Source organism: Scyliorhinus canicula, chromosome 6 (genome assembly GCF_902713615.1).
Source record: "Scyliorhinus canicula chromosome 6, sScyCan1.1, whole genome shotgun sequence".
Taxonomy (NCBI): domain Eukaryota; kingdom Metazoa; phylum Chordata; class Chondrichthyes; order Carcharhiniformes; family Scyliorhinidae; genus Scyliorhinus; species Scyliorhinus canicula.
Window position 1 is genome coordinate 172,930,299 of NC_052151.1, and position 15,372 is coordinate 172,945,670.

General features: G+C 43.4%; 1 protein-coding gene across 3 annotated transcripts in view; it reads left to right on the forward strand.

Moving 5' to 3' along the window:
* Positions 1 to 15,372, forward strand: part of lrrc1 (leucine rich repeat containing 1) — a 281,388-nt gene that overhangs the window by 199,361 nt on the left and 66,655 nt on the right. For 2 of the 3 annotated variants that reach the window (XM_038800456.1, XM_038800454.1), the window contains exon 14: positions 769 to 888. In XM_038800456.1, coding sequence (XP_038656384.1) covers positions 769 to 888 — 120 coding nt within the window. Of the gene's footprint in view, positions 1 to 768; positions 2,461 to 15,372 lie in introns of those variants that run through there. The other variant, XM_038800457.1, reaches the window with a different exon arrangement.

Below are 15,372 nucleotides of genomic sequence, written 5' to 3' on the forward strand. Positions count from 1 at the left end.
CTGAATGGCCTCCTTCTGGACTGTAGGGATTCTGTGGTTCAGATCAGCCATGGTCTTATTGAATGTTCGAGAGGCTAAGTGGCCGTCTCCTGCCCCTAATTCATAAGTTTGTATGACCTCTCTTTCCTCCTTTAAAATGCTCCTTAACATCTATGTCTTTGTCCAAGATTTTGGCAATCTGCCCTTAATGTCTCCTTATGTGACGACTTTGTATTTTTATATTCCTGTGAAGCACTGCAGATGTTTCACTACATCAAAAGGTGCTATAACTACAAATTACTGTTGCGATTTAATTTGGACAAACTCGCAGAACTGTAGGGTTTGTGGGAGTTCAGCATCACCGACCCTGCAGAAAATACTTCTCACATACTCAAGCAGAACTGCCTCTTGGGGGACGGCACGGTGGCGCAGTGGTTAGCACTGCTGCCTTACGACGCTGAGGACCAAGATTGGATCCCGGTCCGGAGTCACTATCCGTGTGGAGTTTCCACATTCTCCCCATGACTGCGCGGATGTCACCCCCACAACGCAAAGATGTGCAGGGTAGGTGGATTGGCAATGCTAAATTGCCCCTTAATTGGAAAAAAAAACAATTGGGTACTCTAAATTTAAAAAAGGACTGTCTCTTGGTATCACAGTCAGTAAGAAAAGAAAAAAGTTCACTGGAATCAGCACACAATTTAATTTTATTGGGTTAATTCCAGTGTTCCAAATGAGATACTGTTCGTTGGACACCTGCTGTTTGCTTATTGTGCATTTTATATCAAGGGCACACTTCTGAGGAGAGCCACTCCGCACCCAGGAGAACTGAAGACCTTGAAGAAGACAGCAGAGAACTTGAGGAATGACATGAATGCTGCTAAAGGACTGGACTCCAACAAAAATGAGGTCAATAATGCCATTAAAAGAGTGACCACTTCTGTATAGAGTTTTACCTCAAACTCTCACCTCGTGTGTCTCCCTGACTGTGTAAACATTAATGTTAACCCATCCTTGGAACTGTTCCAGTCTGTGTGTACACACCAACCCCACCTGATTTTGTTTCTTCATGTCAACAATGTTTATATTAACTGCAACCTGGAAGAAAGTGCCTTGTTTTCACCAGTGATTGCACCCATCTGCCCATGTTTTATCATGTCATTTTTTTTTCTGAAAGAACTATTCCATCTTTTTATATATATATATTATATATATATAGGTAGATGCACTATTGTATAGAATTAGAAATCCTTGCATATAATTTTGTTATACACAGGGTGAATGCATTTTTTAAAAAAAGTATATTTTTGGGGGTTGTTTGCCCAGGTATTTGGACCTGCTGAAAAATAATTGTACAGTTTTATGTGAAATTTGATACTTTTATACGGTTTGGCAGCTTGGATTGTGTAAATTTTAAAATTTTTGTATAGCCAGGTTAATAATAGCTAGTGCAAGTTTTTGAACCTCACCGCGAGCTGTGGTACACATTTTTAGTAGCTTAGAACTCAATTCTTTGTTTCCCAAATCATCTGCATTCTGTGTTCAAAGTGTTGAACTACTCACTTGTGTCTCTCTTCCTCCACCCTCCCCGCTCCATGTTGTAAGCTAAGTCTTTGGTGTGATGTACTAATAATACAAAGCAATTTTTCTCCTTGGGGTGGTCTTACAGTGGTTAGACACTTTTTTTTTGAGGGGCACAGAGATAACACTACACCGGAGGTGCACGCATCGGAACTCGAAGGTTTGTTGTTTTAGCTCTTGCCCTGCTGAATAAACAGAATTTGCACCAAACGAATATGCTGTGATGAGCACTCAACAGGGTTTATTCTAATTAACGTAACCCCCGTCCATCATGTTCCTTTGCCTAGCACTGCATTTTCTTTTGACTGGAATTTTAACAACTGTTGCATAGCTGCAAACAGTTTTATAATAAGTGAAACTTGGGGGTTCAGTCTGGACTTCTTTTTTTTTGTTAATCACATACTGCACAAGAAACTTGATGATTTGTTAGACAATAAGTGAAGACTTTGCGCTGGGCAGAAATAACCACTGACAGATAAAGTTTGGCGATACTCTTTTCAAATGAGCAGGTCGCTTCCTACTTTGATCCATTTCCGCTGGTGCTGAGACAAATCCAATTGATACCAGGGTTGTGTAATCTTATTTTGAACCGCCCAGTTGGGAAAACTGTAAAAGTAGAGTGAGAGTGTTTATGATAATTTTGGCCATTGTCTAAAGAGATTGTTACGGGTTTGAGGTCACTCCTTGCTGTAGAATGTACCCTGACCACTTTCATTGACGGCTTTTTTTGTTCACTTTGGTCCTGTACCTGAAAATTGGTAGGGGAGGGTTTGTATTGATTCAGTGATCTGTTTATTTGATAAACTAAATACACTTCATGTATTTTTTGCCCAATAAACGTGATTAATTTTTGTAAGAATCTATGAAGAAAACAAATGTTTTAAAATTAATGTGATTTGACAAAGCTACATTCGGTGTTTTGTAGTCTGCATGTTGAACTGTATGTTTCCCTGCAAGGAATTTACCACCTTGACTTTTATTTATCCTGCATTAGCTTTTGCTGTTTGCTTTTTCTGTTTCTCCAGCTTTTCCGTAACCACAGAATTTGTTTTCCAAGGATTTATTTTTCTTTTGGTAGTTTTGACAGTTGCTTCAGATCTTTAATTGACGCAGGAAAATTCTGTATGTGGTACATGTTGTAATTATATATTTCAGTTGCATAATTTAACTGCCTTTCAACTTAATTGGTATTTGTGGACACCTGTTGTTGACACCAATTTGCTCCCTTGCTGCAGTTTTGCTAACTTCTTCAAAGAAGAAATTTGAGTTCACATAATCATGGTTTTCATTTGCATATCTCAATAATGGGAAAATGATTGAACAAATTGTTCCGCTATTGTTGGGTTTTGCGTTCTGAAATTTGCAGGAAATCCATTATTTTCCCCAGATGCTTTATTTTACATTAAAGGTTGCTTACTGACTTGCCATCAGCACTTGCTCCTCCCCAAGGTTAGCAGCGCTATCACCTCTGGCTTTCGGCGTGAATATCGCGCTCAACTGTTCTGTCCCTACTATGGTCATTTAAAAAAAAAAAATTCCAAATAAGAATCAATTTAGTGTGGCCAATCCACCTACCCTGCACATCTTTGGGTTGTGGGGGTGGGACCTATGCAGACACGGGGAGAATGTGCAAACTCTACACGGTGAGTGACCCAGGACCTGGATCGAACCCAGATCCTCGGCGCTGTGAGGCAACAGTGCTAACCATTCCTCTACCATGACACCCCTACTTTGATCATCTTGTCCTGGTTGAGCATTTTTGGCATGAATCCTTTCATTGGGGCTGTTGGTTTTGGTTTGAAAGAAAATTACCACCATGCATCCGGAGCTTCAATATATGAGAGTTGCTAAGTTAAGGAGAATTAACTCGAGGCTGCTTCATATACGAGGAGTCTGTCTCAATAATTGAATCTAAATTGCTGCTCAGGCAATCCTAAATAAAGGAACAATTTGTTTGCACAGGTGGCCATTGTATTTGGCCGCTAATTCATGACGAGGTGGACTTTTTATAGTGTATTGTCTTCTATAGTTAGGGAGAAATCGTCAAACGTGCTTCAAAACAAGTAGACTTCCTTTAGCTTGTGTACCCGAATCATATTGGTAGTTGCTGATGGGTCTCTTGTATTTCATGGTACTGGGACATCTGCATCGGTGTCTAATGAAACAAAGGCAAAAGCCTTGGCATGCAATTCAAAAGATTTACTATCCTGATCATAACCCTTTCATGTAGTATCTTTACCTAAACTAGCATTCCTGACAGATCGTTATGGTTGATGCCACTGTACTGTTATGATTGAGACAATAGTCTTTAAATTCTCATTTTTCAGTGTTTATTAACACACTCCGCCCAAACCAGAATTCAAATAGAATTACATATAAATTACAGGACGGAAATAGGCCATTACCCCACCTATAGTTATGCTCTAAGTGAGCCCCTAAATCATCAAACCATATTAGCGGATCCCTCTATTCCTTTCTCCCTCATATACTTATCTAGGTTCCCATTAAATGCACCAATGCTCTTTATCTCAACTACTTGTGAGGTAGCAAGTTTCACATTCTGACTACTTCTGTTTACAAAAACAAAATTATTGAAGTGCTTCTTGAATTTTGTAGCTATCTTTCTACTTCTAGCCCCTAGATTTGAACTCACCCATAATTGGAAACATCTTCTTTACAATTGTGTCAACCTCTTCAAAATTTGAAAGTTCCTTCTCACGTCAGCCTTCTGTTCTTGAGAAAAGAGTCCTACCTGTTCAGTCTTTGCTGATGAGTACAATCTCGCAGACCAGCATCATCCTTGTATATATTTTCCTTCCACCTTCTCTGGTGCATCTATATCCTTGTTGTAATATCAAGGCCAGAACTATGCATATTGATCCACATGTGATCTATATAGGTTTAACGTAACTTCTGTTTTTCAGTTCTCTTCCTCTGGGAATGGTCTTCAGCGCTTTGTTTGCATTCTTTTGATTTATTAACCTGCATGCTGCTTTGAATGATTTGTGATTTAAAAAAAAACTAGTTTTCACTCTATTTCTGTAACCCATTTGGACCTTTATTTTCCAAGGAGTATGCAGTCTCCTTATTCCTCTTAGCAAAGTGCCATTATTGATATCCATTTACCACTTATCCATTTTGTAGTAGTGTTCCAAAATATTAACTGCCTTCCCCCTCAAACTTTGAAATTGTACTTCCAATTCTCAATTCTAAATCATTTATGTAAATGATAAACAGTAGTGGCCCCTGCACTGATCCCTGTGGAACACCCCAGGGAGTTCTCACTGCAATTTTGAGTAACTACCTTTAAATCGTACTTTCTGTTTTGCAGCCAACTTGCCATTTATTCGGCTACTTGCCCCCTGAGTCCATATTCCCTCACCTCATTAATTTATTTTATGGCACTTTGGTCGAAAGCTTTTTGAAATTCCAAGTTTATTACATTACTGCATTACCCTTGTCTATTCTTCCTGTTACTTCCTCTGTAAGGTTGGTCAAGCATAGTCTATTCTTCTGAAATCTGACAGAATATTGCTGACTATTCTATATTAAAAAAATTTACTAGATGCTTTTCTATTCCATCTTTGAGTAAGGATTCCGATACCTTTTCTGCCACCACTATTGAGTTAATTGGTCTAATGGTCCCTGGATATGTTCTATCTTCCATCTTCCTTTTAGCTGTCCACAGATCCTCGGGCAACATATGCATTTCTAATGAATTTTTAAAATATATGCAATAGTGCTTCTGCCATCTCTTCCTTAAGTGGTACAATCCATCTGGAACAGTTATTTATTGGCCGAAATCCGGTGGAGTCAATGTGGTCTCAGCTGCATCTTGTGGTCTCGGGGCTGGTTTAGCTCACCAGGCTAAATCGCTGGCTTTTAAAGCAGACCAAGCAGGCCAGCAGCACGGTTCGATTCCTGTACCAGCCTCTCCGGACAGGTGCCGGAATGTGGCGACTAGGGGTTTTTCACAGTAACTTCATTGAAGCCTACTCGTGACAGTAAGCGATTTTCATCTTGGAGAGCAGGTGAGAGCCCGTGCCACCAATTTTCGGTAAGGCCTGCCACATCTTGTTCACTCCGGCATTTGACCTGCCTGCAGCAAGCTTTCCTCTGGGATCAAGAACTCTGGTGACAGATCTAACCTGGAGATAGCTGCTGGCCATTGAGGGGTCAGCAGCTCTTTGGCAACGCGACCAGGGAGGTGGTGGTTGTGGCTGGTATGACACCCACTCGAGGCTGAGGATCATTGCTAGATTCCAGGCCTGAGGTGAATGGTCAGAGAGAGGGTGACTCTCTGTGCCCCCCTATTGATACTGGGACCCCAGTCAGGCAACACTGAGTGACTTTGAACGAAACACCACATATAATGTGCCTGCAAGCAATCCTGCACAGAATTTCTTGTTGTGCCCTCGCACAACACCTGCCGTATGAATAATGGCGGCAGCAGGATGAGGTGCTAAAATGGGCATTAATTGCCCACTTAAGGACCTCAATTAGCAGGTAGGGAAAGTTGTCCATGAACCTTCCATTGTCAGATCTAATCAGGGTGGAGACAGGAAGATGCCGGGCCCCCCTATCTGCCACCACCTTGCCTGATGATTGCATCCTCCACCACCAAACCTGCCAGAGGAGGAGCTCAAGATTCTGCTTATCCTCCAAGTTTGACTAGTTTGCCAATTATCTTACCATCGATCTACCTTAAATGTGTTGATATCTTTTTTTGATTTCTTACTGAAACATCCTGAATCCCTGTTCGTCCACCTGGTAAATACTGGAGCAAGGTTATTGACATTTCCCTCATAACCACTTTGTTTCATAACTTTGTGGCAAACCTCTCTGCCCCTCTTACGGCAAACTTGATTTTTTTTCTAGGTGAAGGAACTCTGCCAAGTCACTCACCCATGTCCCCGCTTTCAGCAGCTCCAAGACCTGCCAGCACAATAAGATCCGCCTCCGGGCTATCAGGGTGGCAAAAGCTACCACATCAGCCTCTCTCCCCACCTGCACTCCCGGATCCCCTGACTAATGTGACAATTCTACCTGAATTTTTATTTGACTTCTGATTATTTCCTTCGTTTTGGAGCACTTTTTGTTAATGTGAGGTTTATCCATTTCTGCAATGATGTAAAAATACTTCTAGCCTTGTCGCTGAAACTCTTCTTGCCGATAAACTATATATTTGTATTGCTCAATTCTAGACCCTCTTGTATTTTATTACAAATGTGTATCAAAACAGGTTACAGCATGTAAATACCCTGGGAAACTATACAGTTTGTACAACTTTTCCCCCTTTTTCACCTCCCTCCCATGCGACGAACAACTCCTCAAACACGGTCACGAACATTCCCCCACCTTTTCTCAAACTCCTCTGTTGAGCCCCTTAACTCCTACTTGATCTTTTCCAACCCCAGGAAGTCGTACAAGTCACCCAATCATGCCGCTACCCCCGGTGGCGATGTCAACCGCAGCTCCAGCCGAATTTGCCGCCGGGCTCTCTTGAATAATTCTGCATATTCTTTCCATATAGTATCAAACAGTGCAGACTGTGGGTCATGTCACTGCCTTTTATAGGTTAGACTGGTGTGTGCTTTGTCACTGTCCATGCAATATTCGGTTTTCTCATTTTTATCTGTATCCAGTCACTAGATAGGTGGTTTAAATATTTTACTGTTTTTGTTCATGCAGTTCGATTTAATATCTATGAATGAATATGCTCCTGGATAGGGCCTCAGAAGTTCTATGATTTGAAAGGTGTTTTACAAATTCAAGTCGTCTTAATTTCCTAATCATCTTTATTGAAACATCCCTCATGCTCTCTAGCAACCTGTCCAACTTTCTGCTTCTGAAATTGGCAAAATTTATATATTTTTTTTAGCGTCGTCCTTCATTAGCCTGTTAAAGTGAGAAGTTTTCTTATTACCGGCTGGAGTTGGAAGGGATGGCACGGTTGAGAATGGGGCTTTTCAACCAGCTATGTTTCAGTGATGAGATGGGTTTACACGCAGGTTAGGTGGCAATTAAGAGCCAGTCATAATTCAAAGACTGTCATGCAGTGGTGCAGGTGGGGAGAGAGGCTGATGTGGTAGCTTTTGCCACCCTGATAGCCCGGAGGCGGATCTTATTGTGCTGGCAGGTCTGGGGGAGGCTGACCATTGTTCAAACTGTATTTCTTCCACTGCAAAAATTGGATTGTTTTTCTGAACGGGACTCTGAAATGTAAACTTGTGAAAGGAAAAATGGTGTATCCATGATGACGTGAAACATCCAAACCTTTTAGGGACCCAGGTTTGTTCTGGTCAGGACCAGTCTCTCATTCACTTCTCCCTATCTTACAGATGCCAGTCAACCTGCGGTAGCAAGAAGCTACTTCAAAAAAAGCATTGCAATCTTCTTTCATATTACTAACTAGCCTACACTCATGTTTCAGCTTCTCCCCCCCCTTATTGTTTTTTAGTTTACTTATCTTGCTTTTAAAGGCTTCCAAATCCTCTGGCTTCCCACTAACACTCACCACCTTGTATGACTTTTATTTTGCTTTTATGCTGTCCCTGAATTCCCTTGTCAGCTATTATCTTCCCCTTAGCATATTTTCTCCTTCTTGGGATGAATTCCTGTTGTGTCTTCCCAATAACTCCCAAACATTTCTGCTGTTGCTGTTCCACTATCTTTCCCTTCCAGTCAACTCTGGCCAGCTCCTCCCTCATGCCTTTGTAGTTGCCTTTGTTCAATTGTAATACCGTTACATCTGATTCCAGCCCCCAGCCCCCCCTCCCCCACACCTCCTCAAACTGCAGGGGTGAATTGGTGATCATATTGTGGTCACTGCCCCCTAAGGATTCCTTCACCTTAAGTTCTCCAATCAAGTCTGCCTCATTACACATCACCAAATCCAGAATTGTCTGTTACCTAGTGGGCTCTACCACAAACTGCTCCAATAAACCATCTCGGAGAGATTCCACAAATTCCTTTTCTTGGGATCCGCTACCAACCTAATTTTCCCAGTCCACCTGCATTTTGAAGTTTTGTAATATTGCCTTTCTATCTCCTGATTTATTTTCTGCCCCACATCGTGACCACTGCTAGGGGGCCTGCATATAATTCCCATCAGGGTCTATCTTCCTTTGCGATTCCTCAACTCTACCCACACAGATTATATGCCTTCTGAACCTATATCGCTCCTTGCTATCGATTTTAATTTAATTCTTCGCTAACAATGCAACCTGTCCCCTTTGCCTATCTGTCTGTCCTTTTAATAGGACATATATCCTTGGATATTTAGATCCCCTTGCAGCCTCTGTTTGATGCCCACAACATTGTACCGGCCAATTTCAATGCGCTCAACAAGCTCATTTGTTCTGTAAGCGGAGTGCATTTTGGTACAACACTCTCACTCCTTACTGACCGTCCCCTTCTCAACTATGCCTGAAGTTAGATTCCTGCCACTTTCCATATTCTCTGATCTGTTACCTGTTCTGGAAACTTTACTAATCTCTCCTGAGCCCTTGACCCCTTTAACTAGTTTATAGTTCTCGGCATTAACCTGCCCTTCTACCTTATCTTTTATTTTTAAATTTTCCATACAACTGAAACCCCCCCCCCCCCCCCTCAATTCAGTATAAAGCCCTATCTACAACCCTTGTTATGCGATTCACCAGGACTGATCCCAGCATGATTCAGGTGAAGACCACCCCGTCGGAGCAGCTTCCTCCTTCCTCAGTATTGGTGCCGATGTCTCATGAATTTGAAGCCATTTCTCCCACACCAACCTTTTAGTCATGCATTTACCTCTTTAATCTTATTGACCCTGTGCCAATTAGCTCGTTGCTCGGGTAATAATCCAGAGATCATTACCTTTTTGGTTCTGCTTTTTAACATAGCTCCTAGCTGCTCATATTCATTCAGCAGAACCTCTAACCTTGTTCTACCTATGCCATTGGTAGTGACATGGATCACGACAACTGGATCTTTACCCTCCCACTCCAAGTTCCTCTGCAGCCCAAATGAGATATCCCGAACCCGAGCACCAGGCAGGCAACACAACCTTTGGGACTTACCATCCTGGTCACAGAGAGCAGCGTCTATGCCCCTCACTATACTATCCCCAATTACGACTACATTTCTTTTCTCTCTCCCCACGTGAATGGCTCCCTGTACCATGGTATTGTCAGTTTGCTCATCCTCCCTGCAGTCCCCATTCTCATGCATACAGGGAGCAAGGATCTCAAACCTGTTGGACAAGGACTGAGGCTCCTGCAACCCTAGCTCCTGAATCCCTCCACCTACTTCACTCAAAGTCATACCCTTATGACCCTAACCACTGGCCAAATTCAAGGTAACTAATCTAAGTGGTGGGACAGCCTCTTGAAACACAGCGTCCAGGTAAATATCCCCCTCCCTGATGTGTCACAGCGCCCAAAGCTCAGACTGCAGCTTATCAACTCTGAGCCAAAGTTCCCCAAGCAACCAACACTTGCTGCAGATGTGTTCATTGGGAACCACCAAGGGTTCCTCTCACCTCATGCAGGTACAACACATCGCCTGGCCCTGCATCTCTGTTTTATTTAATTTGTTTTTAATTGTTTTAAAATTATATTTCCAGCTGTTTTTAAGTCTTTCTAATCTGTAAAATATTTTCCCTTGGTACATTTAGAATAGGCAATGCAAATTAGCAGTAACTTACCAGCCAATGAACTTATTGCTTTCCTATGACGTCACTCTTTGTTAATCTCTGTCGCTCTCCTCACGCTCTTTTATCTTGTGTCTCTGCCGCACTGCTTGCATCCTTTATACTGCCATTCCCTTTTGAAAGACACGATTGAGTTTGTTTCAACAACCCTTTCAAGCAACAAGCAGTACATTCCAGATCATAACCACTTGCTGCTTAAAATGGCTTTTTCTCATGTTGCCTTTGTTTCTTTTGCCACGCATCTTAACTTGGTGTCCTCTAGTTCTCAAGAAACCCGAATTCAGTTAGTTAAAGATAATTTGTCATTCCTCCACTGAGGTTCGACCTACTGACCTCTAGTTGCTGGCTTTATTTATCCTTACACCCCTTTGAACAAGGGAATCATTTGCAATTCTTCAGTTTCTGGCATCAACCCTCATTTCTGAGGAATATTGGAAGATTATGGCTAGTGCTTTTGTAATGTTCACACTTACTTTCCTCCACATCCTCAGATGCACCCCCTCTGGTCCTGGCTACCATTGAATACAACCACTTTATCTAATACCTCTTTATCAATTTTTAGCCCATGCTATATCTATACCCCATGCAAGATCTACACCACCTCGTCTTTCATAATGACTTTGGTAGGATCTTCCTTATCAAAGGCAGACGTAAATTACTTGTTTTCTACCTTAACAGGCTCTCATTCAGCCTCTTAGTTGGTTCCTAGTCTGCTCCACCAATTCCTTTGGGAGCTGACACAGCAGTTGATTGAACTCTTTGATGGTTGACCAGGGCAGAATTGTTGCTGAAAACCTCAGTGGTAATTTAATAATTAAATAAGAAAGGGTGTGGCAGACCTGGGAAATTTGCCAAAGACACCAAACTGCAGGGGATTTCCAGGTTGACTTTTTTTGCCCAAGATAGTATCAATTCCAAACCCTTTCAAAGGATACAGATAATTTGAGTATCCAATACATTCTTCATCGGCACACTCAAACTGGGTTTCCCTGTTAGAGAGCTGCATTATGCTTGTTACATTGAGTGACTTGTTACATTGAAGTTCTTCCAGCACTTTGTTTCCACTTATTTTGGGAGAAATGGTGCCCCCAGGTATTCGCAAGATTTCACAATAATGACATTACCTTCCGTTATTAAATGTCCTCTGAGATTAAGGGCCAACCTGGTGTGTAGCTGCTAAAATAAAAGGCTTTGCTTCTGTTTGTTGTCTCCCGGTCTCTGGACGGTTGGAGACCGGATGCACCCCAGAAGATGCAATACGGGACCCCCTCAAAAGTCCCAGTACCCTGCTCTAACTCCGAGTTGGAGTCCTTTTCGGAGGGTGCTAGGGAGCAGGGAAATTGCCCATTGGAAGGTCAAATTTCCCAGATAATTCCCAGAGAGCAATGACTATGGGAATTGACTGGGAAATTTGACCTTCCAATGGGCAATTTCCCTGCTCCCCGGCACACTCCGAAAAGGTCTCCAACTCTGAGTTAGAGCAGGGACTTCCAACAGCGTCATTAGCAGGGAAAAAGGGGTGAACTGGCTCCCCTCTCTGTAGTCTCCTCAATTGATCACAACAAAGGTTTTAATTTCTTCTTCATAAGGATATGCCAGAATATACTTTACTAATTGGGCAGCACGGTAGCACAAGTGGATAGCACTGGGGCTTCACAGCGCCAGGGTTCCCGGTTCGATTCACCGCTGGGTCACTGTCTGTGCGGAGTCTGCATGTTCTCCCCGTGTGTGCGTGGGTTTCCTCCGGGTGCTCCGGTTTCCTCCCACAGTCCAAAGATGTGCAGGTTAGGTAGATTGGCCATGCTAAATTGCTCTTAGTGAGCAAAAGGGTAAAGGAGGGGGGTTATTGGGTTACGGGGACAGGGTAGAAGTGAGGGCTTAAGTGGGTCAGTGCAGACTTGATGGGCCAAATGGCCTCCTTCTGCACTGTATGTTCTATGTTCATACTAATTAAGTTGTGAGTAATAAGGAGCCAGTGAGTTAAAGAAAAAGCAAATTTGTTAACTACCAAACTTGCGAAAAATAATAAAAATACAACATCGTACACATGTTGGAATGCTCTGTTAAAGTGCAGTGGTGGGCAGCTCTGGAGGCATCTTTTGCGCTGGCCATAATTGCTGTATACTGAGCCGGATTTTCTGCTGGAACCGCATAAATTGTGCACGGATGAATTCTTCCCTAAATCTCCTGACGGGCTGGCAGCTGATACGCCTGTCCATCAGTCTCGTACAATTGTGTCGCTATCTCTAGCCTATCATTTTCACCAGAATGTGCAGGACGTCAGCAGCTTTGTGGAAAAAGGTGAGCAGCCGCAATACGAAGTCTGTTCCTCGGTTCAACCATCCTAGCCTGCCTGGTTTTGATAGCTGTTGAGGGGAAAACTCACCCGCTGGTTGGAATCATATCTGGCACAAAGGAAGATGGTTATGGTTGTTGGAGGTCAAACATCTCCGTTCTGGGTTATCACTGCAGGAGTTCCTCAGGGTAGTGTCCTAGGTCCAACCATCTGTAGATGTTTCATCAATGACCTTTCATCACAAGGTCAAAAGTGCGTTTGTTCATTGATGATGTTCAGCACCATTCATGACTCCTCAGATACTGAAGCAGTCCATGTTCAAATGCTGCAAGACAATATCCAGTCTTGGGTTGACAAGTGTCAAGTAACATTCACACCACAGAATCGCCAAACCATGTGCTCCAGTGGCGCAATTGATTAGCGAGTGGCACTTATACAGAATTGTAAAACAATGATCCAACAAGAGAGGATCTAACCATCGCCTCTTAACATTCAATGGCGTTGCCATCACTGAGTCCCCCACTATCAATATTCTGGAATGCACTCCTCAATAAACCAGGGTTTATCCTGAGGCTTGGTGGTAATGGGCGAGTGGGGGATACGCTGGGCCTCAAGTTTCTAGATTTTGGATGAGTACAATCCTGCTGCTGCTGATGGCCCACAACACCTCCTGGATGCCCAGTCTTGAGTTGCTAGATCTGTTCAGAATCTATCCCATTTCACACGATGCTAGTGCCATATAACATGGAACTTGTCTCCACAGGTCACTCCTACCACTACTGTCATGAACAGATGCATCTGAGGCAGGCAGATTGGTAAAGATTGGATCTATTATATTTTTTCTTGTTGGTTCCCTCACCGTCTGTCGCAATCCCAGTCTAGCAGCTATGTCCTTTAGGACCTGGCCAGCTTAGTCAATGTTGAGGACTCCCCAGGACAACTCCCTCCCGACTGTATACCACTGTTCTGCCACCTCTGCTTGGTTTGTCCTGTTGCTGGGATGGAACATACCAGGCATGTCCAGACGTTATCTGTAATATATGATTCCGTGAGTCTGACTTTGTCTGGCTGTTGCTTGACTAGTCCGAAAGACCGCACAAGCCCAAGATGTTGGTAAGGTTCAATAGGGCTGGGTTTGCCAATGCTGTGTGGTGCGTCACTTTGTAGCAGTTTTTGGGCAATAGAGTGACTAGCTAGGCCATTTCAGGGAACACTTAAGAGTCAACCATTTTGTTGTGGATCTGGACTCAACAGACAAGGTGAGGACTGAAGATTTCCTTCCTTCAAGGACATGAGTGAACCGTCTGGTTTTTTAATGACAATCAACAATGTTTTCATGGTTATCTGCCATGGCGGGATTTGAACCCAGGTCCCCAGACCCTGGGTCTCTGGATCACCAGTCCAGTGACAATACCACTATGCCACTGCTTCCCCTGGCAGCCTTACCTTAAAATACTTCACCCATTGTGTATTTCCAAGAGGTTTTGGATGTGTCTACCTGGGCAGCCATTGTTTCAATATTCAGGTATTTTCATTTTTAATGTCTCCTCCTTAAAAGTGGAGTTTTGACGGGTGTCTGGATTATAGGACATGTCTCTCTTTTCACACTCCAATGAAGGTGATTTGTTTGTTTCACACTTCTTGGAATGCAGCCTTGAATCTTTGAGCAGTTTACTCTGTCTTATTTCAAATTGCAAAAATTCCAGTCAGTTGAAATTTGAAAAATCATATTTTCAAAAGTAACAACAATTTGAAACCACTTGCTTGCATAATTAGTTACCCAGGAAATGTTTCTCGTGTAACTCCTGGTTAACTATACAACTGAACATCCCCACCCCGCCACAATCACTCATAATGGCCCCCACTATGACCTCCTAATCACTCCACCCAACGCGCACACCCCAACCCAACCTGACCCCAGACTAGATAGCGGGAAACCAATGGATTTGGCACTGAGTATGTTTAAGACCGAGATTTCTAGATACTAATTAAATCATGGAAAATAGGAACAGCATGAGGAAAATAGTTTCAGGAGATAATACAATAATCACCTATTGTCACAATGAAGTTACTGTGAAAAGCCCCACATTCCGACACCTGTTCGGGGAGACCGGTATGGGAATTGAACCCGCGCTGCTGCCTGGTTCTGCATTATAAGTCAGCTGTTTAGCCCACTGTGCTAAACCAGCCCCAGATAATCAGCCATGATCCTATTGAATGGCGGAGCAGGCTCGAGTGGTGGAATGGCCAACTCCCACTCCAGTGTTCCTATATCCACTACGGGATTCCTACCCCTTGTTAACCTGACCTGACCTGACCCCACCTCCTGATCCCTCCCCCATACCACAATCCATCACGGCAGCACCGTAGCATTGTGGATAGCGCAAATGCTTCACAGCTCCAGGGTCCCAGGTTCGAATCCTGGCTTGGGTCACTGTCTGTGTGGAGTCTGCACGTGGGTTTCCTCCGGGAGCTCCGGTTTCCTCCCACAGTCCAAAGATGTGCAGGTTAGGTGGATTGGCCATGATAAATTGCCCATAGTGTCCAAAATTGCCCTTAGTGTTGGGCGGTGTTACTGGGTTATGGGGATAGGGTGGAGGTGTTGACCTTGGGTAGGGTGCTCTTTCCAAGAGCCGGTGCAGACTCGATGGGCCGAATGGCCTCCTTCTGCACTGTAAATTCTATGAAAAATAAATCCCCTGAAGCAACCAAATCCCCACCATATGACACTTCTCTGGCCCCCGGACCCCGTTTGACCTGACTAGCCCCCACCATCTGACTTCACCCCACCTGACCAGCACCCTACCTAGCCTGACTGGCCACT